The 24,975-nt window shown below is 39.0% G+C and overlaps 1 protein-coding gene across 4 annotated transcripts in view; it reads left to right on the forward strand.

The window, feature by feature from the left end:
• Exoc6b (exocyst complex component 6B) overlaps nt 1-24,975 on the forward strand; it is a 437,176-nt gene that overhangs the window by 78,630 nt on the left and 333,571 nt on the right. For 3 of the 4 annotated variants that reach the window (XM_040738232.1, XM_040738230.1, XM_040738233.1), the window contains one exon: nt 7,743-7,781. The exons of the other annotated variant lie outside the window; for it this stretch is intronic. In XM_040738232.1, coding sequence (XP_040594166.1) covers nt 7,743-7,781 — 39 coding nt within the window. The remainder of the gene's footprint in view (nt 1-7,742; nt 7,782-24,975) is intronic. 4 annotated transcript variants of the gene reach the window in all.

Consider the following 24,975-nt stretch of genomic DNA (forward strand, 5'->3'; position numbering starts at 1 on the left):
AAGGTGTGTTTGTTATATGCAGCAGAAGGATGGGTTCTGTCTTCAAATCCGTTCTGTTAGCCTGTGCTTTTTTATGGGCGAGTTAAGTTAATATTGAGGGATATTAATGACATTTAATTGCTTGTTCTTGTTTGTTTTGGAATGGTTGTTGTTGGTGGAATTATGTGTGGACTTCCACCCCTTTTCTCTTTTGGCTGTTGGTAAAGTGGGGCTATCTATTGCCTATGTTTCTCTGGTTGTAGTTAACTTCCTTGGACTGGAGTTTTCCTTCCAGAAGTTTCTGTAGGGCTGGGTTCGTGGGTAAGTATTGTTTCAATCTGATTTTGTCATGGAATATCTTGTTTTCTCCATCTATATTGATTGAAAGCTTTGCTGGGTATAGTAGTCTGGGCTGGCATCTGTGGTCTCTTAGAGTATCTATCCAGGACCTTCTGGCTTTCAGAGTTTCCATGGAGAAGTCAGCTGTAATTCCTATAGGTTTGCCTTTATATGTTATTTGACTTTTTTCCTTAGCTGCTCTAAGTATTCTTTATTCTGTATGCTTGGGGTCTTGATTATTATGTGGTGAGGAGACTTTTTTTGTGGTCCACTCTATTTTGTGTTCTGTAAGCTTCTTGTACCTTCATTGTCATGTCTTTCTTTAGGTTGGGAAAGTTTTCTTCTATGATTTTGCTGAATAGATTTTCTGTCCCTTTGAGTTGGGTTTCTTCACCTTCTATACCTATTATTCTTAGGCTTGGTCTTTTCACAGTGTCCCATATTTCCTGGATATTTTGTGTTAGGGATTTCTTGGACTTAAGATTTTCTTTGATTGATGAATCTATTTCTACTAGCATGTCTTCAACACCTGAGATTCTCTCTTCCATCTCTTGTATTCTGTTGGTTATGCTTGCATCTGTAGTACCTGACCGTTTCCCCAATTTTTTTTCTATTTCCAGCATTCCTTCAGACTGTGTTTTTTTTTATTGTCTACATGTCATCTTTCAATCCTTGCATTGTTTGAATTGTTTCTTGTGATTTTTGCTTCATGTTTTCCTCTCTTCCTTGCATTTATTGGAGTTTTTGGTTTGTTTTTTTCTTCCATTTCTTTAAGGGAAATTCTCACATCCTCTTTGAGGGCCTCTATCATATTCATGGAGGTGTTTTTAAGGTCATTCTCTTCTGCTTCATCTGAATTGGGGTGGTCAGATCTTACTGGTGTAGAATCTCTAGACTCTGATGGTGTCATATTTGTTTTTCTGTTGCTGAGTGAGTTCTTATGTTGCCTCTTCCTCATCACTTCTCCCAGTGGGTGTAGAAAGAGTCTCTTCCTTTCCTGGTGGGTAGGTGGCCAGGGTTCCCTTTTGGTGGGTGCAAGCAAATCCAATACTCTCTTTCCTCTGCTGTCTGTCCTCTGCCCTCTGTTCTGAGTGTGGACGGATGTGGACCACCTCTCTCTGCAGGCTCCTGGTCACTTGGTTGTTCACCAGGGGGTGAGTCACCCTGGCTGAGTTCCCCAGGCCAGGGGATCTGAGAGAGGGCAAGCGAGAGAAATTCCTAATTTACATTCTTGATGGCTAAGGTTGTTGAACACTTTTCCAGACATTTATTGATGATATTTTTTTCTCTGAGAACTGAAGCTATTCAGTTCATGTGCTTTTCAGTGTTCAGTGGTACCAAAAAACTAAATATGATACGACAGAAATTATCACAGGCCTTGTCCATAGTGCATGCTTACAGTGTATTTGTGTGAATTAATGGATGTTGGAAAAGTGGGAGAAGTGATTTATTTTTTATTCATGGTGTATGCTTATTTGTGACTGTTTTATCTCATAATGGTGATTTAGGGACCTAGAATCTTCCTATCATGTGTCTCTGCCATCGCTAGTATGTTTTGGAAGATTGCAATAGAAGGACCAATACCAAGGATAGTTTTTAAGTAGCAAGGAGGGGTGTCACATGTTATTACTTGTAGCCACATCCCTTGAACTCAAATGAAACTCAGTGAGTTGGAGACTGAGAAATGAATCTTTTCTCTATGCCTATTAAGACTTTGGTCCATGTGACTGGCACCTGCTGGCCAGTAGTTGTGTGTCTTTACTCCTTCTCCTATTTATAGGTCACACTCACCCCTTCCCTAAAGGAGAAAGCCCTGTGTTTCATCATACCCATTAAAAATGATTTTATATTATTTATTTACTATGTACATAGTGTTCTGCCTGCTTGTATGCCTGCATGCCAGAAGAAGGCACCAGATCTCATTGCAGCTGGTTGTGAGAGACCATGTGGTTGCTGGAAATTGAACCTCTGGAAGAGCAGCCAGTACTCTTAACTGCTGAACCATCTCTCCAGCCCTAACATGCCCATTTTTGTTGTTGCTATTCTTGCTTATTCCTGGGCTAAAGTAGTATGTTTATATTTTATAATCACATGTAACTTGAAGTGATTTAAAAAAAGTGCCTAAAGAGCTTCTTTGTTAATTGTCTATTATTTTCTTTTTGACACTTATTTCTAGTACTCTCATTATGGAATCAAATTGTATAGGGGGGCATTTCTGTATTTCTTATTTTGATTAGTTTGCTTTAGGCTCTGTGGGACTGAATGACATTTATGAGATAAATATTCTTCATTAGGCTGGTTTAGTTGTGAGGCCCTTTAACCAAGAGAAGGTTTTACTTACTTTTAAAATTCTGTCTTGTCTTTGCCAAATTATATGGTTATATAACTGATGTTAAGAAAAGAAGCTTTCCTCTGCTTCCATTTTAGTGTTTTTATGGGATCCCTGAGTGCTTAAGTGGGTCTTTGATGCTAAAGCTTTCTCTTGGGCTCTTTTCCTTGTGTTTGTTTTGTCCAATTCCAATGCATTAATTTTTGTTTTATCTTATTATACTATATTTTATTATTAGAAAAAATATACCCATATGAAAGTAATCTAGACGAGTCAACAAATAATTGGGAGACAGTGCCTCTCCTGGACATTTTTTGCCACTATCTGAAACTTCCAGTTCCAGGAATGGGTTACATCTAGTGAATCATTGGCCAAAGGGGCTCCATGGAAACCCCAACCATCTCAGGCTATTGCCAAGGCTTTTGGTTGCTCTCTACAAATGGGTGTATTAAGGCCCTATTACTGAAGGAAGACAACATTTACGTATCTCATTGATCTTGGAGAAATCAAGCTGGGGCCTACCTAAAGACTTCCCTCCTACTGACTAGTGTTCATGGTACTGGAAGGTATATTGCATGCTTCCTGAAGAGAAAGATAACCAACAACCCAACTACAAGATCTACAACTTAACAACAATAACCTTCCTATAAGATATCCTGGTATAATAGTGGCATAAATGTGGGAGTAACCAAGTTCTCTCTGCTGTGAGGTAAGGCCACTCCCTGAGATGGAACAGTCTTAATATTGTTCAGATGGCCAAGAACCTAAGACTAGATAGACCTATAGGGAAAACCAAATACTATTATTCTTCTAAAGGAAGATAGCAACAAAATCACTTTTAATGACATTTTGCTTTGCTCAACTATCATCAAAGAAACTTTTTCTTGAAATATAGAGGAACTAACACAGAGACTCACAATTGGACAATGTACAGAGAGTGAGAGACTTTGGAACACAGTCTTAAATGGGATGTTTTCATCATACCTCTCCTCAGAGATATATGCAAAAGAGGTGGCAGAAAGATTTTAAGAACCAGACATGGTGAATAACTCAAAGGAAACGGTGGATCTGTGAAGGTCTGTGCATGCTGCTACAGTCCTTGTGAGTGAGTACATATGTGAATCAATCCTATTGTGTCTGCAATTGATACTTACTTGGAAAAGAAAAGTTGCTTTTCTCCAGTTGAGTCTTATTAGGTATATTAAATATACTTTAGGATAGGCCTTATATTTAGGAGTTGTTGGCCAACACAAACGAAATCAATGGTATTTTTTCGCATTATGCATTCCAATTCCACTTATCTCCCTGTCCCCTTGCATTTGCCTTCTGCCCTTGTATCTCCCCCCAAAACAAAATCAAATTAAGAAAAAACCAACAACAAAAAAGAAGAATCTTGTCATGGAAGCTGTAGTGTGGTCTGGCGAGTCATACAATTTGCCCTTTATTCCATACATCTTTACTTGTTAAGTGTTCATTGCTATTAGTCATTGGTCTGACCTGAGGCTTCTGGTTTATGCTACACCACAGGTAATGGGCTTTCACTTGGGCTCCTCTTGGATATCTTGTGTCATAGAGATCCTGTTGTTTTGGATTTGTAGGCTCATTCCCCTCACATGGTCCAGCAGTTCATAGATTTGGTGAATGCTGGAGTGGGCCAACTCGTAGCCCTGGTTCTGGGCCTGGGTAGCACCTGGGTTGGTCAGCTTGCTAGCTTTCCTTCATCATCATTACCAGATGAGCTCTTCAGCACTACCTCTAGCTCACCCAATGAAACCTAAGCAGCAGCCTGTGCCCAAAAATTTCCATGGCTCCAGATGGCAGCACCGGCCACCCAGATCAGCATGGCTCTGGGTGTGGCACGGTTCTCAGACCCTGACATATGGTCCAAGGTGATTGACCAGACCCTGATCTTCTGCATTATCCTTGGTGAAAACAGGAGCCCTGGGCATGAACTTCAGACCCATGGCTGCTGTAGAGCCCTAGACCCAGACATAGCCCTCTGCAGCAGCCCTGGCTTAGGTGACACGATGATCCTAGGTGACAGAGTAGGCCACTCAGATCAGGATGTCTCTAGTGGCAGCATGACCCTCATACATCATCATAACCACAGGTTGAGACCCAGGGCTGCAACACAGTTGACAGCACTGGCCACCCAAATCTGGCTGGCTTTGACATCAGTACAGCCCTTGGACACCAATATCTGAACAGGTTGTGGCCCAGACCCTGGGCATCCATGTAGGTCCTGGTGGCAACATGGGCCAGGAACATCAACACAGACCTTGGCTGCAGCAGGACCATGAGCCTAGACATGGTCCTCAGCAGCAGCCCAGGTTGTCACCATGGCCCCCGGTGGCCATGCAGGCCATCCAGATTGGTATGGCCCCTTTGCCAGCACCCTCAAATATCAGCATGGCCCCACCACAGTCCACAGTGATGACAGGAGCCACAGACATCATCAGCACAGGGCTGCTCGAAGGCCCTGGATCAAGACATGACATGTGGTCATAGCTCAGGCCTAGGTGTCTCCCTGGACTTGGGTGACCAGCTGGTTATTTACAACAACCCATTCTTTACCACCCTCACCTCTCCAGATCTACCTCTATCCCCACTCCACAAACCATTCCATGTCTCTTTCACTTCCCTACCTTGTGAACTTCCAACACAGTGGTATCTAGCTGCCCAGTGTCAGGGCTCATGGTTGGGTAACAGGTGGTGTTTAGTTAAATACTGCCTGTCCCAATCATAAGGGATGGCGAGGAGCTGTAACCTTTCCTCTCTTCTGTGCCTGGGCCCAGAGACCTCAGACAGTACTTGGTTTGAAGGTACCTGATTGCCTGGCCCTTGTGGGTACTCCACCACTGACCCAAAAGTCTGGGGTGGGGTGCACCATCTGTATTCATTGCTGATTCAGACCTGGGTGGTATTAACAGCTCCTGTTGATTGTGGTCCCCCAGACCCAAAAGTCAGGGGAGTGCTATCTGTGTCCATCACTGATTCAGCACTTAATGGTATTTTTATAGATTTTTGTCTCATACTTTTTTTTTTGGTTTTACGAGACAATGTTTTTCTGTATTGTTTTGGAGGCTGTCGGTCCAGCCTGGCCTCGAACTCACAGAGATCTGCCTGCCTCTGCCTCCCGAGTGCTGGGATTAAAGGCATGCGCTACCACCGCCCGGCTGTCTCATACTTCTTTGTTGGGCATATCTTTTGCTTGCTTATTTTCTATTTTGTTTTCCATTTTTAATGTTTTTTGTAGAGCTTTTGTGTATATTTCTTGTGTTTTTATGTTTTTGTTTGTTTTTTAAAGATAGAAAGGGCACGGAATTGTGTGAATAAGGAGTTGGAGGAGGGAAAAGCATGATCAGATTATAATATATGAAACTTTTTAAATAAAAATATTAAAAAAGGAAGAGGAGTTGTTGGTGACGTATAAAAGAGAAGGTGCCTAGGGATTCTTTTAGTAACTTTTGAAAATTATTTTTATTAGGATATATTAATTATACATTAAGGTGGGTTTCATTGTGTTTCCATACATCCATAAAATTTATTTTGGTCATAATCAATTCCCTTTATTCTTTCTTATCCCCTCCTCATATATTATTAGTCTCTTTTATCTCTTTCATTGCACCACATAGTTCCTCTTCTGCTTCCATATTCAATAGACTTGTTTACAGGGGTTATACCCCTGAAGAGAATGTCTTTCCCTCCCCTGACAACCATTAACTGCATATAGATCCCCAGGGAGGGCTAGGCCTTTGAGTCCAACCCTTTAGTAACTGTTTTTTTCAGAACCTATCTTGGGAAAGGATTTATGGTTACCATACTTGTTTTCAAACTTTGATTGTTGACTAAGTCTTGACTAGAATGAAATAAGCCCTTAGATTTATTGTTCAGAACATCTTTAGATTTAATTGTGTCACAGGCCATGTAATGACCATCATGCAAAGAATATTGTTGAAATATCGTTTGTGTTGTATTGTAAACAGAATATCCACACAGCAAATAAACCCTTTGGAGCCAAAGAAGTTGTTTATTTTCTATTTGTCTAGTTTTTAGTACGTAATAATTTTGTCATAAATTTTAGAAAGGCAAGACAGAATTTTAAAAGTTAATAAATCATCTCATTTATAGAGCCTCACAACTGAAATCAAATCAGGGCAAGGATGTTTATCTAATAAAGTATATGATTTTGGTACTTACCTAATTACATGTGCCTTTTAAAAAATTAAAAGAGAGGGGAGATAACTTTTAAATTCACAATCAAGCCACTTGAGGATTGTGAGTGTGATGAGCCATTACAATGAACAGTATAGGGGCTGGAGAGATGTCTCAGTCAGTAAAATACCTGTCAAACAGATGTGAGGACCTCAGTTCAGATTCCTAGCATTCATGTAAGAGCTGGACATTATCGGGGAGGTGAGACCACAGGATCCTGGGAGTTTACTCCCCAGCCAATTGAGTGAATTTGTGAGCTTAGGTTCAGTGGAGACACTGTCTCAAACATTAAGGTAGAGAGTGCCTGAAGAAGATACCTGACATCAACTTCTGGCTTCCACATGTACGAAGGGTTGTGCATATTCCACCCACAGACATAAATGCACATATGTGTACACTCACACAGAGCTAAAGCAATGCTAATGAATCTCTTTGAAAATAGAGAAAATAGTACTTGTAGAAATCAGAGTGGCCTGTCCTTGTAGATCACTGCCTTCCATAGCAGTGAGAAATCAACATGATTGGGAGGGAAAGTAAGACATTGGAGAGCCTTTAGTTTTTGAAAGGTTTTATGGAGATAATTGTTAAGAAATATTCTGTGGTGTAGCTCACTCTAATGAAAAAGTAGATTTTTAAATCACAGAGGTCTGCTCGTAGCATGTTGGATGACAAAGGGAATCTGGGGAGGATGTTTTGAGGTGGGGACCTGCGGCTAGGGTGGACTCCAAAAAGTAGAGCTGAAGGTGGCAGTTATGGAAGATGTGTGAGTGTGCATGTGTGTTCCTCTTCTGTCCTTTCACAATGTAGTGCAGTGCCTTATGCTAAGGAGTTGAGGATGTGCTTGTTTTCTTATATATACATTCTTATTTTGGTATTTTAGGGGAAGGAATGGGGAGAGACTGAGGATCATGAAGGAAAGGTAATTTTTGTGGATATTATAAGTTTTGTTTTCTACTTAAATGCTTAATTTGTTGATAACCTACAAGTATATTCAACTTGTATATCTCAAGATGCCATATATCTGAATTCTTAGGTGAAGTTTTTTTTTGTTAGCTATGCTTTGTTATTGCCTCACTGCCTTTATGTACCAGTGATTAAGAACCCTAACATTTGGCCATTTTTAAGGCTACAGTTCTTTTTGTTTTCTTGAATTTATTTTTTATTAATTTTAAAATTATGTGTATGTGTCTGTGTATAGGTATGTACACATGAGAATGAGTGTCTTGCAGAGTCCAGACATGTCAGAACTGGAGTTACAGTAGTTCTGTGCTTTCTGACATGAATGCTAGGAACTCAGGTCATTATAAATGTACTAGTAAATCTTAACTGCAGAGCCATCTCTCCAGCCTTATAGATCTGCAGTTCTTAATGACACATTAAATACATTCATATTTTGTGTTACTCTTAACCACTACCTTCTCCATAATCTTCTAACTTCCCCATATTGAAACTCTGTAACCACAATTAAGAAAGAGAACTACCGACCAACCTCCCTCATGAAATAAAACCTTTTTTTTTTTTAAATCTATGTTTAGCTTTTTCTTTTCTTTTTTGGGATAGTGTCTCACTCATAGAGATCTCCTGCATTTTCTTCTCCAGTGCTGGGATTAAAGGTGTATGCTACCATTGCTGGCTTTAGCTTAGATTTTGTGTAAAGCTTTAGAGGTTGCTAGTCAATGACTGGTTTGAGCCATGGTGATCTTAGCCTATTTTTGAGCGCGATAGTGTTCTTTAGGATGACAGTTACTCTGGTACTGCATAATCTGAGTATGAGGTGTTCCTCTTTTTTTATCCCTACCTCTTCTACTTAAGCCAAATTTGCTACCAGTTTGGACCTTTCCTTTACTTCTAAATAGCCCATCAGGCAAATGCCAGAACAGTATGGCTTTCTTCCCAAAACAATGAGTTCACCTTTTTGCAGTTGTTAAACATGCAGCTCTCCCAGTTACTCATGAAGAAGGTGATGACAATTGCTTGGCTGTTACCCTCTTTGACTTTCTTAGAAATTCCTTAAGTAGTCTGTTCTTTGAACATTGCAGAAGGTAACAATCTATAGCAGTGTCCACAACATTTCAGGGACATAAGCCTTTCAGGAAGCTATCCAGTCATGAATTCTCTCTTTAGAAAAACTGTCATGGACACATACATTTTTCACATGACATTTGGGAGTTTCTGTACTCTGTGAGATGTATTCAGTTACATTGTGGGAGCCATCTAGATTATTAAGATCTGTTGTCAGTATCAGAATTAGTGGCATATTCTGAGAAGCTCCTTTTTTATTTCCCTCATGACATGTGAAAAGAACATAGTAGAAAATGTTGAATAATGTTATTACTGTATCTGAGTTCAGCCATACCATTAGTGTGTAACACCACATTGATAAATAGGTTCAAGATGCTTGTAAACTTCAAGTTGCCTAGTTAGATATCAGGTAGATAGGTGTCTGAGTGTAAGTTGGCACATTGAATTTCCTTTTTTTTTTGGTGGTGGTTAAAGTTATTTTCTTAGGGTTGCTATTGCTGTGAAGAGACGCAATGACCATGCCAACTTTTATAAAGGAAAACATTTAATTGTGTCTGAATTGCAGTTTCAGAGGCCTAGTCCATTATTATCATGGCAGGGAGCATTGTGACATGTAGGTAGGAATAGTGCTAGGGCAGAAACTGAGAGTTCTATATATTGATCTGCAGGAAGCAGAAGGAGACTGTGCCACACTGGCTGTACCTTGAGCATATGAGACCTCAAAGCCTGCCCCCACAATGACACACTTACATTAGAAGGCCACACCTCCTAATAGTAACACTCCCTATGGTCCACATATTCAAACACGTGAGTCTATGGGGGCCATGTCTTTTCTTTACCAGTTATTTTATAAACTCTGGCTTAGCTACGGCTTCTCATATGTATCCCTGCCCTTTTTTGAGATAGACTCTTACCGTATAGTTACACTGGCTTTGAACCTGTGATTCTCCTGACTCAGCCTCTTGTGTTTTAATGTTACAAATGCATGTCACTCTCCTGTACTTTTGTCACATGATTCTTTTCTCTATTTGTTCCTGTTCACAGTAGTACAAAAGAAATGGAGGACAAAGGAACAGCAAACGATGATTTAATTATTAGTTGAAATTACGTGTGCTAGTAGAAGAAAGCTCTAATAGTTTGAATGAAAACAGCCCCTATAAGAGGAAGATTACCATGCACGGGATAGGGATGTCGTATGTTATTTTACTAGGGAGAAATCACTTATATAAGAAACCGATAACACAAGGTCGGTGCTCGGACAGTCTCCACTACTCTCTGAGACCTGACTGGAACCCCAAGAGAAAGAGACCTGCCTCTTCCCAGGTCTTTATCCCACACCTCACCTACACCTCACCAGTGGGCACACCCAAATGGGCGTGGACAACACCAAAGTTGTTTAGTAAGATTTCTCCCTATAGGCCCCCATAGGCTCATACATTTCAATACGTGGTCTGCAATTGGTGGAACTGTTCTGGAAGGATTAGGAGGTGTGAGCATATTGGAAGTGGGCTTTGAGGTTTCAAAATATTCAGTCCATTCCCAGCTTGCTGTTTGTCTTCTGCTTGTGGATCAAGATGTAAATTTTCAGTTGCTGCTGCAGCTGATGTCATCATTCTGCCATCACAGCCTCTTTTATAAGTTGTCTTGGTCCTGGTGTCTTCATCACAGAAATAGAAAAATAACTAAGACTTAAAACTTTACTTAAAGTCTAATAATGTTCAGTGTGACCTAAAAGGGCATTTTAGTTTGGTAGTTGGATGCTAAGCAGAGATATTGGCTTTGCACATGCTTTGTTCTCCATTCTGTTTTGTTGTTATTCTGTCTTGCAGTGAGGTGAATCATTCCTCTAGTTGTTGCTTACACCCTTGTCTGAGTGTATGTCTTCTTTCAGTTCATCCCTCTTCATTCTTCCCATATTTTTCAATATCATGAGTGATTTTTTTCCCCCTTTCATAATGAGTAGAAAGAAATCAGCAAATGTCTTACTATCTAAAGTTCTGTGTTAGTGGTCTTTCTTTAGAATGTGTGTGTCTTGAGAAGTCTGTGTCACACATGAGAGACATGGAAAATACAAGTATCACTTTATTTCATCAATGTTAGTAAAGTTTAGGTTTTAGGGCAAACCTAATCCTTTTTAAAGGACATGTCTAAATGATGTAGAACAGTGAAGTGCGTGGTGTATGGTCCTGGTATATATGATTAGTGTCTGCCCTGACATGTGAGTTCGCAGAATGGAATTCCTGCTGCTCCAGACTAAGCTTTAGAGTGCTCTTTAATGCAGTCATCTAGGCCAGTCTTCACAAAAAGTTCATAAGCAGCATATGAAGCAAAATCCATTTTATTCATTGGTCATGAGAGACTTTAGTTGTGGAATAGGTTTAATGATCACACATTTCAGAGTTCAGAGTAGACATTTTAGAGAAGTATGTGTTTTACTTTCTATATAAACATGCGTGTGTACACACATACACATAAGCACACTTTGGGGTTTAAAAAGGGGGGTGGAAGAGATTGTGGGCTTCTTTCTCGTTTATTAAGTTTTCTTTTTCCTTTTCAAAACTATCAGTGGCAAATTCTTTTGACTTCTGTAAGACTATTTTCATTTGGTCTTAAATATATTGGGGTTTCCTTTGCTTGTCTTGGTAAAATCCTCTTCACAGCTGCCATGTGGTGATGAGTGTATTCTCCTGTTTGAATTATTTATCTTTTCCCACGGGGGTGGCCTGTTGCATCACAGGAGGCTTTGCTTTTCTTGTATTCATTCCTGGAAAGCCTTCTAATTTAGTGCAACCATGCTACTCTAATGTCTATGCTTTTTTTTGTGTGTGTGTGTGTGTGTGACCTGCAACTAAAGGGAATGCTTCTCCCATGCAGCCAGTAGGATTAACAGATGGTCAAGCTGAATGCCTGCACATCCAGCCTTCTTTCCCGTTTGACCCCATAACCTCTCCCCTGTTTGGCAGTGTGCTGGTGTTGACAGTTCTTCTGGTTCAGCCAAAGGTGAAAGATAATTGCTTGTGGAGTAGCAGCTGGGATGGTATATGTTTCTGCAGCAAGCATCTAACCCCCACCCCCAGGCAAAACTTTGGATCTGGTGCATATTTCAAAGCATGTGTTTAACTTTATGTGATACTGATTAAAATGGAGGGCTCCAGGGTGAATTGGCAGTCCTGCAGCTGCATCTGCCAAATGACATACAGAGAAAGGCCTGGGACAAATGGAAGACTGTTACCTGTCTATTTTAGCGCCGTGCAAACCTGTGGAGGGAAAGGAGATCCTCAAATGTCTTAGCCTACCCCAAGGCACATCTAATTCTTTGGTAGCTCCTTTGTTGTGGTCATGTTTTTCTTTTCATTTTTTCTTTGGCTTTAAACAACAACAACAAGAAGAAAATCTACCTGTAAATACTAACTTGCAATTATCATTTCCTTTAGTTCTCTGTTGTTGAGAATCTACATCAATAGACTCTGAGATGCTAAGTTTGATTTGCAGGTTGTGGAACTCAGATCTGTGAAGTTCATTGTAGAGAGATATGTGCTCTTTATATAGCCAGAGACATTTGTATCTATAACTTTACATTTAGGGTCAGCTCAGATGTCTTTTTTAGAGGGAGTTATGCATTTATGACACTGGCACAGCTCAACAGTTCCTTAAAGGCAACATAGAAACATTAATGGTTTCATCAATTCCACAGGCAAGAAAAGAATCATTGAATGCACAGTGGATTCCAATTGCAAAAAACAAATGCTTTTATTGTTCCGGAATTACATTAAAAAATCTGTTTTCTAGGTGTTAAGTGGAAGGATTCATCCTAGTTCCCAGGGGAAATGTTGGTGCCTGTGTGTTTCCTGAGCCTTTTTGTAATCTCAAATTGCTTCTCTTCTACCTCTTCCTCCTTCCCCCTCTGTTCTTTGGTTTTTTGAAATGAGGGTAAGGAATATTCTGGGAATGGAAAAAGGAAAAGCTGGTTCTTTATAAAGTTGTCATTGTACAACTTAATGAATTTCATACTTCACTAAAAAGCATAGTTTTTGACTAAGAATTATGAAGTGTGGTGTGTATTTGAGAGAGTAGATGATCTGCTTTTCTTGTTCCCATGGTGTGGGTTCAGTTAGATAGGACCTTCCCCAGGATACTATTAGTGACTTCATAGATTCATTCAATTTACATTCCTCTCCTGTAGAATATTTTATATGTGGAGAAAAATATATCTTGGTTGCAGTCAGCCACTGAATTCTAGCAAATCTCACTTCTTTCTAAGGATCATTTTAAAGAGTTCTGGGAGGGGAGTTTACCAAATGTGTGAAACAGTTTTAATTGAAAAGAAAGGGGAAGAAAGATTCTGTGCACTTCTTTGTGCAGTGAGGGTTATAAAGAGAATAAAATACAATTTGGAACTTGTCAGTAATCATGAAGTATTTAATTTCTTTATTTAACATGTTGACCCCACTAGTCTGTTGTATATGTGGTAGACTACCCTAGTTTAGTTTTTCTTAACTTGAAGACAGTTTAAAGACACATCAACTCAAATTATGTTGATTTCAACTTTTTTCTTTCAGCCAACAAACACCTACTGGAGGATATGTTGAAAACAAGCCACTATATTATATTGGATGACAGTATTTCTAAGGAAAAAATAGCAGAAGGATTAATGTTTGTCTTGACTAACTATTCACTTCTTTGATACTCTAGCTAAATACTTACAAAGTGGAGGTGCTGGTATTTTCTAATGACTTTTTTTGATTGGCTGATGCTCATAATCTGTTAACAGTAGGCTAACTTTTATGGCTTCTTCCTTTTGGGGAGGCCATGTCTAATTAGAAATACCTATTTATTAAGTTAATAGGCATACAGTTTTATATATATATATATATATATCCAGTTTTTCACAGTATCTTTGATTAGTATATCAGGTTACTAAATAATGTATCCCTATCTCCTTTTCTTTATAATCTATTTCCATCTCTGTATTTCTATAGTTATCTAAATCTCCACATATGTCTCTCTTTATGTCCATTGATGCATGTCTGTATAGCTCCATCTCTATATGTGTATTTCTATCTCTATCTTCATATAACCATTTCTGTATCTATAGCTATATCTATAGCTCGATCTGTATCTTTCTATCTCTATCTATCTGTCTGTCTGTCTGTCTGTCTATCTATCTATCTATCTATCTATCTATCTATCTATCTATCTATCCCCATCTCTATCTATACATCTGTATCTGTCTATATCTCCATCTGTAGGTGGAGTTTCTCTGTGTCCCAGCAACTGCTCACAAACAACCACAGGAGATTAAAATCACACAACATCCATCTCTATATCTATCTATATCTATGAAGTATTTCAAAGCTAAGGAGCTGGTAAAGTACTTGAAGGACCAAAGCTTGGATCCCTAGAACCCACTTAAACTGCTGGGCTTGGTAGTATGATGCTGTGATCCTAGTGATGGTGAGATAGTAAGCATTGCAGGCAGATCCCTGGAAGCCCAGGGGCCGGCTAATCTGGCTTAAGTGGCAAGTGTCCAGGTCAGTTAGAGGCCTCGTTTCAAATAAAATGTGTAAGACTCCTGAGAACCAATACCTGAAGTTGTCCTTTCACCACGATATGTGACATTCATATTTGTACACATACACACATAAAATGTGCATGCGTGTGCATATATGCGTACACTGATACACACACACACGAAATATTTACAACTTCAAGATCAAAGTTTTTATGCATTTTACACTTATTTATGAAGTAAAGAAACTGATTTGGATACTGTCCATATTCTTTGTGAAGTTGGTGTCTTTGAGCTATCTCTTTACACCGGTAGGTGATGAATATAGTGCTCCATTATTTTGTTACAGTACTGGACAGTTTGAAATCATTTAATCTTCTTGTAGATTCTTAAAATTAACTTATTTAAATGATAGTGTTTTTGAAATAGATTTGGTTAATCACCTGTGATTTTAAATTTTGTTCTTATATGTATATATTTCTTGGTTTGTTAACTTTTCTAAAGTCTTAAATCAGTATGTAATCGAAGGAGTAAAAATTGTAGAAGAGTGCTTGGTTTCCTCAGTTTCTTAAGGCCCCATACCTAAGCAAGGATTTTTTTTATAATAAGCATTTTTTTTAATTTTCCAGTTTAAATTTAGATAAGAAACAAGGTTGCTTCACAAGTCAGTTCCAGGTCCCTCTCCCTTTCCCTCTCTCCTCCCGTGCCCTTCCCCCAACTCCCCCCCCCCCGTTATCCCCTCATTCCCCCAGGGAGGGTGAGGCCCTCCATGGGGGTGTCCATAGTCTGTCATTTCATATAGGGCAAGGCCTAGACCCTTCCCCAAGAGTTCAGGGTGAGAGTGCACTTCACATTGTTCTATGGGAGTCCAAAGTCCGTGTGTATACTCGGGATGGGTACTAATCTGCTGCCCAAGGCTCAATAGATTCCCTAGGCCTCCTCACTGACACCCAGATTCAGGGGGTCTTGATCAGTCCCATGCTGGATTCCCAGGCTGATGCCTGGGATTCAAGAGTTAACCTTTGTCTGGTCAGCTGTTTCTGGGGGTTAAACCAGCCCAGTCTTAATCCATTTGATCATCAGTCCTCCCTCTCTGTTACTGGCTTTCTTGAGTTCAGCTCAGTACTTAACCAAGGGAGTCTGCCTCTTCTTCGATCAGCCACTAAATGAAGTTTCTGTTTCCCAGACTCTCTGGCCATAGGATTGTAGGCTGGCACTCCCCAGATCTATGTCTAAAATCCATAAATGAGAGAGTACATGCCATGTTTCTCTTTTTGTGACTGGGTTACCTCACTCAGGATGGTTTCTTCTAGTGTCATCCATTTGCCTGCGAATCTCATGATTCCATTACTTTTTTCTGCTGAATAGTACTCCATTGTGTAGATGTACCACATTTTCTCTATCCACTCTTCAGTTGAGGGACATCTAGGTTGCTTCCAAGTTCTGGCTATTACAAATAAAGCTGCTATGAACATCTTTGTTGTATGAATGGGCATCTTTTGGATATATGCCTAAGAGTGGAGTTGCTGGGTCTTGTGGTAGGTTTATTCCCATTTTTCTGAGGAATCTCTATACTGATTTCCAAAGTGGAACCAGCTGGCACTCCCACCAGCAATGGAGGAGTGTCCCCCTTTCACCACATCCTCTCCAGCATAAATTGTCATTGGTGTTTTTGATTTTAGCCATTCTGACAGGAGTGAGATGGTATCTCAGAGTTGTTTTGATTTGCATTTCCCGGATGGCTAAGGATGTTGAGCACTTTCTCAAGTGCCTCTCAGCCATTTTATACTCCTCTATTGAAAACTCTCTATTTAGTTCTGCAGCCCACTTTTTTATTGGGTCCTTTGATGTTTTGGAGACTTGCTTCTTGAGTTCTTTGTAAATTTTGGAGATCAACCCTCTGTCAGATGTTGGATTAGTGAATATTTTTTCCCATTCTGTGGGCTGCCGTTTTGTCTTGCTGACTGTGTCCTTTGCCTTACAGAAGCTTCTCAGTTTCAGTAGGTCCCATTTATTAATTGTTGATCTCACTGGTTGATTAATTGTTGATCTACTGGTGTTATGTTCAGGAAGCTGTCTCCTGTACCAATTCGTTCAAGGGTACCACCCACTTTCTCTTCTAAGAGGTTCAGTGTGGCTGGATTTATATTGAGGTCTTTGATCCATTTGGACTTAAGTTTTGTGCATGGCGATAAACATGGATCGATCCGCATTCTCCTACATGCCAGTCTCCAGTTATGCCAGCACCATTTGTTGAAGATGCTTTCTTTATTCCATTGTATATTTTTAGCTTCTTTGTCAAAGATCAGATGTTCGTACATGTGTGGGTTAATACCCGGGTTTTCAATGCGATTCCATTGGTCTACCTGTCTATTTTTGTGCCAATACCAAGCTGTTTTCAGGACTATAGCTCTATAATAGAGCTTGAGGTCAGGGATGGTGATGCCTCCGGACGTTGCCTTGTTGAACAGTGTTGTTTTGGCTATCCTGGGTCTTTTGTTTTTCCATACAAAATTGATTATTGTTCTTTCAAGGTCTGTGAAGAATTGTGCTGGGATTTTAATGGGGATTGCATTGAATCTGTAGATTGCTTTTGGCAGGATTGCCATTTTTACTACATTGATCCTACCTATCCAAGAGCATGGGAGATCTTTCCATTTTCTGAGGGCTTCTTTAATTTCTTTCTTTAAAGATTCAAAGTTCTTACGATACAGGTCTTTCACTTGTTTGGTTAGCGTTACCCCAAGGTATTTTATGTTGTTTGTGGCAATTGTAAAGGGTGATGTTTCTCTGATTTCTTTTTCAGCCCTTTTATCATCTGTATATAGTAGGGCTACTGATTTTCTTGAGTTGATCTTGTAGCCTGCCACTTTGCTGAAGGTGTTAATCAGCTGTAAGAGTTCCCTGGTAGAGTTCTTTGGGTCATTGATGTAAACTATCATATCGTCTGCAAACAGTGAAAGTTTGACCTCTTCCTTCCCAATTTGTATCCCCTTAATCCCCCTTTGTTGTCGTATGGCAATAGCTAGAACTTCAAGTACCATGTTGCAAAGGTATGGAGAGAGTGGACAGCCTTGTTTTGTTGCTGATTTTAGAGGAATTGTGTTGAGTTTCTGTCCATTTAGTTTGATGTTGGCTGTTGGTTTACTGTATATAGCTTTTATTATGTTTAAGTATGTCCCTGTTATCCCAGATCTCTCCAAGACCTTTATCATGAAGGGGTGTTGGATTTTGTCAAAGGCTTTTTCAGCATCTAGTGAGATGATCATGTGATTTTTGTGTTTCAGCTTGTTTATATGGTAGATTACGTTGATGGATTTTCGTATGTTGAACCATCCCTGCATCCCTGGGATGAAACCTGCTTGATCGTGGTGAATGATTGTTTTGATGTGTTCTTGGATCTGATTTGCCAGTATTTTATTGAGTATTTTTGCATCAATGTTCATGAGGGATATTGGTCTGAAGTTCTCTTTCTTAGTTGTATCTTTGTGTGGCTTGGGGATCAAGGTTATTGAAGCCTCATAGAAAGAGTTTGGCAAAGACCCTTCTGCTTCTATTGTGTGGAACACTTCTAAGCAAGGATGTTATCTTTGTGTTTCATGCTGGAGTGCGGAATTGGCAGGGAAGCTGGCAGGGACAGAAAGTTCATAGGAAATGTTACTGACAGTCTAGAAACCATATGGGAGCTGGAGCCCACAAAGGTGAACTGAAGTCATATCCATTCTTGCTGCATCTGACCTTGATGATATGAGAATCTTGCGGAACATATTAATGCCCTTATGATAGACCCAGGATCTAGGGAAGGTAAAGTAACTGTATGTTTATAGCAGCAGATGAGGGTGTCCTGTGTGAACTACAAGAATGATTCTCACTTCACTGTCATCTCTAAATCTTGCACAAGTCTCTTGTGTCTACCTTAATGAGTAATGCACAGGAAAGGGATTCTGCAAAACAGCTCATATAGCTAAGTTGCCATGTTGTAATTACATTCCTATGAACTCAAATCTTTCTAATAGGTATTGGAATTGCAGCCTGAAGGTGAAATGTCTACAGATTTTTGTAGTTACAAAATTTTGTAGTTTTTTTGAGAATTAGATCAATGTTTTGGCCACCATGCCTTTTAAAGTAGAAGGTAAGTATGGGAGAAAAAAGCAACTTTATGGGTAAGGTAACTTTAGAATTAGTTTGAACTTAGTCTTTAATAACTCACTTCTGTCCTCATGTTGTGGCATGGGGACATACAGAGCTGGAAGGAAACACTAAATAATACTTCATTTGATGTTTCAGGTATGCATTGACCAGATTGTCTTAAATGTCTAAGATTATTTTCTTTTAAATTAATTTTGTTATTTTTAATTATATGTCTCTGTGTTGATGTGCTTATGGGTATGTGCATGGGAATACATGGGCCTATGGATGCCAGAGGCATTGGAGGCCGAGTTGTAGGTGGTTGTGAGCTACCTGCCTGGTATGAATCCTGAGAACCTACCTCGGATCTTTTGCAGGATGAGTACATGTCCTTAACTGCTGAGCTATTTCTCCAGTCCCTGTCCAAGTATCTTAAGGACAGTTAAGAATGTACTCAGATGCGTTTTCCTATTTGTTTGTGTATTGGAAAGAAAGTCAACTTCTGTCCACACTTTTTTCAACTTAGTGGCTCTGGAGATCAATTCTAAGATCTCATGTGTGCCAGGCAAAGCACTCTTTTATTTATGCACTTTGTTGTGTATATTTAAATTGAGATAAAGGAGTCATAGCTCAAGGAGAGATAGTTATGTTTGAGAGAAAAATAATAATGTAAAGAAGGAGTCTGGCAGCAAATCTTGATTCAACTATTATGACTTACTCTTGCTCCCTAACCTCACTTTATAATTTTAGGATTTGAAAATGCTCATATTGTTAGAATTGTAGTCTTTTACTGTGGTATACCCCTTTAAATAAGCTAGATATTAAAAAGGAAGGCAAAAAAAAAGGAAGGTATTTCAAGATAGAAAAGTGATGTGAGTGAAGACTGAAGCTTAAAATTCTCTGAGCCAATGACACATATGTGTATATATATGCATATATATACATATATATGTATGTATGTATGTATGAATATTGTTAGAGTGTCCTAATAATATGTTTAGGCCAGTGGGCAAAGGAGATACGCTGGTTGTATTTAACCTCTCAAAAGTCTACTGTTGTAACCTGGTCCAGCTTTTAGTTTGACTGATCATGAAATAACACGTACCTTTTTTATTCAGTTGCTCTGGGCTAAAATTCTTAGAGGTGGGTATTGGAATAACAAATGTCAAAGTTTATAAGCATGTAGGGTTTGAAAGTTTAAAATGGAATCCACAAGTTTATTTTTTACCTCAGTTTGTTTGGGATCTACTGTGGCACTTTGTTGAATTTGGCACATTTTCTCATTGACAAAATAGGGATTGCTAATGTGTATCTGCAGTGTAGTGTGATGAGGTTCTTAACTATTAGCTGAAATGGTGCATGGCTGGGCTGTGTATCTGTGTAAATGTTCTTGATAATTTAGGGGCCTCTGTCATTTACCATTAACTGTTAGTTTTCTCAAGGAAAGGAAAAGAAAGTAATTTAAGCATGTAAAAGACTAGTTTTATAGAGGCTAAGCTAGTGACAAGAATGAGTTCAATTTTCACGATGGTCTTCCCAGGCCAGTGTGCCTCCTCAGAACCCATTTTTTTTTTTTTTTTTTTTTTTTTTTGGTGCACACTGATTGGTACTCCTTTTCCAGCATCTGCACCTCTTTCTGTAAGTGCTTTCTCTGGAATGCAGAGATGGAGATTAGTGATATTTCTCTCCTGCCCACTTCCTCAGTGTCTCACAATCAGTAACTCGTTCAGGTTGATGTAAAAATACACAAACTACCTTGCCTATTAGATCAGAGAAAGGTAGAATATTCTGAGGCAGGTAAGTATTATCTTTTCTGAATTCTTTGTGGTATTTCTTTTTGTTTACTTAAATTCCTTGCTAACATATCTTATACTGATAATAAATGAATTCTTTGGACTCAAATCTTAGTTTTAGGTTCTATGTCTGCTGAGACTTAAGATTGTCAACAGCAGTGAAAAAAATCATACTTAGGTTCCGTACATATTCTTCAATAGAGGTGGGTTCTCTGGTGGATCCAAGGCAGTATGTTTACATTGCCACTTAATGTCCATGGAAATTACTCCCCCATCCCCTCTTCCACATCAAAGGGTTGGTGTGGTTGGGTAATCTCTTGGATGGAATCTCATTTGTCACTGATTTTTAGGAGCAAGTCAGATTATTTCAAGAAATAACTTGTGAATTTTTTCTTGCCATCATTTAAAGGACTCTGAATGAGAAAAAAGATGAGAGAAAAGGATCTCAGCATTTTGTATGTGATCTATTGTTTTTGGATTCTCATTTTTAGAATTGTGCTCCTTGCCTTAGTTGTGCCAGACATCCTATAATCATATGCTTACATTTTCTGAAGTCTTTTGCAGTGATGATAGAGGAGCAGTTGCTTGGCTGGGTGAAGTTGGAGTTTTCCAAGGCTCTAGTTGCTTCCTCAGCAGTCTGTCAGCTTAGTTTTTCCAGGCTTCTGCTCTGTTTTCCCTCCCAGAGTCCTTACTGTTCCCAGTGGAATGTTAATTCTATTGCCTCATGACTCTCTGTTACTTGCTTTTTCTTCTTACTGATGGATTAAGCTTCCAAAATTTTTGTTGCTGTTGATTCTTTTTCTGTACTCTTTGCTTTTGTGGGAGTTTGCCCCTTTAAAAATGGCTTTTTAGTTTTGTTTAAGTGTAATTTTGAGAAAGGAATTCAGTTCAGTGTATACATTCAGTCTATAATCTTAAACTTAAAGTCATAGAAAGTAGTGTTATGTTAAAGGAAACAAATGAGGCTATGAGGTAGTGATTTTGAGCAAAGTGGTAGATGGTATAGAGTGCCCCAAAGTGTCCCTGAGAATCTGAGCAAAAATATTGTATGTTAGATTTCTGTCACCACAAGAAATATCCAAGGATCAACTTATCAAGGGTGAAGGTTTGTTTTGGTTCATAGTTTTGGAGATTATAACCATGATTGATTTGTCCCATTGCTTTTGGGCATGTGGCAAGGCAGCACACACAGTGCAATGCAAAGCAGAGCAGAACCCTTTAATCAGAGCTGTGGAGCCAGAGAGGAAGGGACTGGCAACTAGATAAACCTGTTAAGATTCTAAGGTCTCACGCTAGGTCCCATGCCTAAAGATTCCACCATTTCTCAGTAAGGTATGGATGGGTAAGGTAAGGTGTGGACTAAACTTTAAACAAATAGGCCTTTGGAGGGATATTTAAGATTCAAATAATAACAGATGCCAACCAAGTGCCTACTCAAAAAAAAAAAAGAAACATCACAGAGTAAGAAAAGCACAGAAGTGCAAGTTGGGGGAGGAAACAAGAATTTTGATTTTGTTGTATATAGGATATGCATTCCCTACTTGTGTGCATTATTTTGTTGTGAATAACATCATTTTGGGGTGAGTACTTGTTATATGCACTACACAGGGCGTTATTTTTCACCATAGGGAATGAGACTCTAACAACATTCCTTGCTGTTATGTGAGGTGGTTAAGCCTTTGAATATCAGCAGAGAGTTTGGCTAATTTTATGGATGGTATAAATAAGACTCTAGAACCTGACTCATGGGTTGTAGAATCTCAGAACACAATACTAAATCATTATCTCTGAAACTTGGACTTTTCTGGATATTGCTGAACCCTCCCAAAGAAAGTTCTGGGGCTTCTTAATAGGTTGTTTTGCTTTAGTAGCATCATTATCTCATAGATTCTGAGATTACTGATAACTTCAAGAGAGAATTTTCCTTCTACCCCTTGGCACTATCTATTTGGAGATGGTATGTTTGTTAAGTTGTATTCTTTGGGTGGCTTTTTGATCATGAGTCTTTAACTTGTCAGACTTCAAAGACTGAGGCTACCTAAGGAAATCCACTTCTGCAGATTCCAGGCTTCATTTCTGATGGAACTCAAAAAGTTTTGGCTAGGCCCGAATGTCAAAAACCAGTTAAGTGGTTTTCTCTGTCTAGAGAAAATTGGAAAAAGGAATTATTAACCCCAGCAAATGTAGTTGTTGATGGAATGCTGACAGATGTGTCATGCCTGGTACCACTGTCATGAGAAGTCAGTGTCAGAAGAGCTGCTCTGGGTACAAGTGGTATCTGGTCAGCCCTGTCACATGTAAATAAACCTTTTAAAAATGTTAAGTGATTTCAATAAAAGAAACCCCACATTTATTTTGTCCTCCTTATTAAGCCAGATTCTTTTTGTTTATGGCTTCCTGTACCCAACAGTTCCTGATTGTCTCAAAAAGTAAAACATGCTCTGTGTGGATCAAGCTGCTGAAATGCCTTTCAGGCATTGTTTATGAGTCTGTGCTCTTTATTTTCAGAGAGAAAGCGAATACTTTAATGTCTTCCATATTTCATAAATCTGTCCCATGCTGCAATTCAAAGCTGTATGTGTTTTTGTTAGAAGGTACTTCTGGTTGTGCTTAGAGCAGAAAAGCTGCCGAAGAATGTTAAGGACTGTTTGGGTGTTGGTAGCAGACTCCCCTAAAGGGGAGTTAGTACTGGCTAGAAGTGCTTTTGGTTTTTTTTGGCTCAAGGGAAGGTGCTGTGACAGTAAGAACCAGAATAAGCATTCTTTGATGGGTTTGTCCCAGTGAGTTTCCTCTCTGGCTCTTCTTTTGAGAACAATCTGCCCTCTGGGCATGCTTGCTAGTTTACTACTTCAGACTCCACTGCTAAGTAGCATAGAGTGTGCCTGTCTGGTGGTCAGAGAAGAGGGGAGTTGATTTTCCTACACAGATGAAACTCTCCCTGGAGAGCCAGCAAAAGTAATTTGAGTTAGAGATCAAAGTTTACTATTTTCTTTGTAACATTTCATTTTGAAAAATTTTTAACATATGGAAAAATTGTATGATCAACATGCACATTTATTTACCACCTACATTCTATAATTAACATCTTATAATACTTGCTTTATTTTAGATCTATTCATCTATCAAACCATTGCATCTTTTTGTATGAATTTCAAAGTAAATTTGAGACATCTGTACACTTTACCTCTAAGCACTTCCTCATGCATGCATTAGAGTTCAGTATTTGTTTGATCATTTTTTTCTTTTAAGATTAAATTGAAAACCACAATATGTACAAATCTGAAGTGAGTTTTTGAGAAATGTATACACCTGTTTAACCTAAACCTATACCAAGACATTGAACTTAACCATCACCTTGGAGAATTTTCTCTACAGTCCTCTGCCAAAGGCAACCAGTGTTCTGATTTCCCCCCAGCATAGACTTGTTCTGCCTGTTATAGAACTTCATATAAATGGAATCCAATAGTTATGTATGCCTTTTTATAAGGCTCCTTTCATATAACATTAAGGTTTTTGAAGGGTATCTTTGTTGCTAGAGGCTTCAGGAGTTAATTCCTTTTCACTGATAAATAGATTCCCTTATATGAATTTAGCATTTTAAAAACTCTATTCTCCTACTGACCCATACCTGAATGTTCTGGATTTTGGTCATTTTGAGCAAACCTCCTGTTAACATCCATCAAGACTTTTTGTAGGCATATGCTTCATTTCTTGAATAAATTTATGCAGAAGTAAAATTCTGGGTCAGAATTCTGTGAAATACTATGAGTAATTTTAAAAAGCGGTTTCAACATTTTTATGCTTCTTCAGTTAGTCCCTGGGAGCTTCAGTTGCTCTACTCTGTTGTCAACATCATGCTATTTTAATTATTCCAGGGACTAAGTATAGTACTTTTGTTATGGTTAACTTTTTTTTTTTTACTGTGGAAAATGAATGAAAGTGGAAAGAACCCCGAAAACAAATTTCAGTGGCTGAAATCGTGAATTTTCTGTTCCATATTTGAGTATGGATGAAGCAAATGGTAAAGGAAACTAAAGTAGGGTAAAAGGAGGAAAGGACACGTGACCTGACCTAGAGCAGTCTGGGGTTGCAGCCACCAAGCTGACTGAGCTTATACAGCTTTTACCTGGGTGCCAAGCCCTGGAACTCAGGTCTTCACTGAGCCATCCTCTCCCCACCTTCATTATTTGTCTTCTAAATGACTGTCATTTTGACTGGGGTAAGGCAAAATCTCCATGTAGTTTTAATTTGCATTTCACTGATAGCTGGTAAGGTCAAACATCTTTCTTTTGGCCATTTGTGTTTCATCTCGTGAGAACTGTGTGTTCATTTCATTAGTTCATTTTTTGATAGAGTTGCCTGATTTTTTTTTTGCTAGAGTTTTGACTTCTTTGTTTAATTCTAGTTATCAATCCTCTGCCAAATATATGCATAATAAAAACTTTCTCCTGTTTGTAGGTTGCTTCTTTGCTCAATTAGTTGTTTCCTTTGTTGTGTAGAAATAAGCCATTTACTTTAATGAGGTCCCCATTTGTCATTTGTTGACATTATTTTTGAGTCACTATTCTTCTAGTCATCAAGTCCTTACCTATACCTCTGTCTTTAAGTATTTTTCCTCTAAAGTTCCAGAGTTTTAGGTATTACATTAAGATCATTGATGA

Source organism: Mesocricetus auratus, unplaced genomic scaffold (genome assembly GCF_017639785.1).
Source record: "Mesocricetus auratus isolate SY011 unplaced genomic scaffold, BCM_Maur_2.0 Super-Scaffold_100676, whole genome shotgun sequence".
In the NCBI taxonomy this organism is placed as follows: domain Eukaryota; kingdom Metazoa; phylum Chordata; class Mammalia; order Rodentia; family Cricetidae; genus Mesocricetus; species Mesocricetus auratus.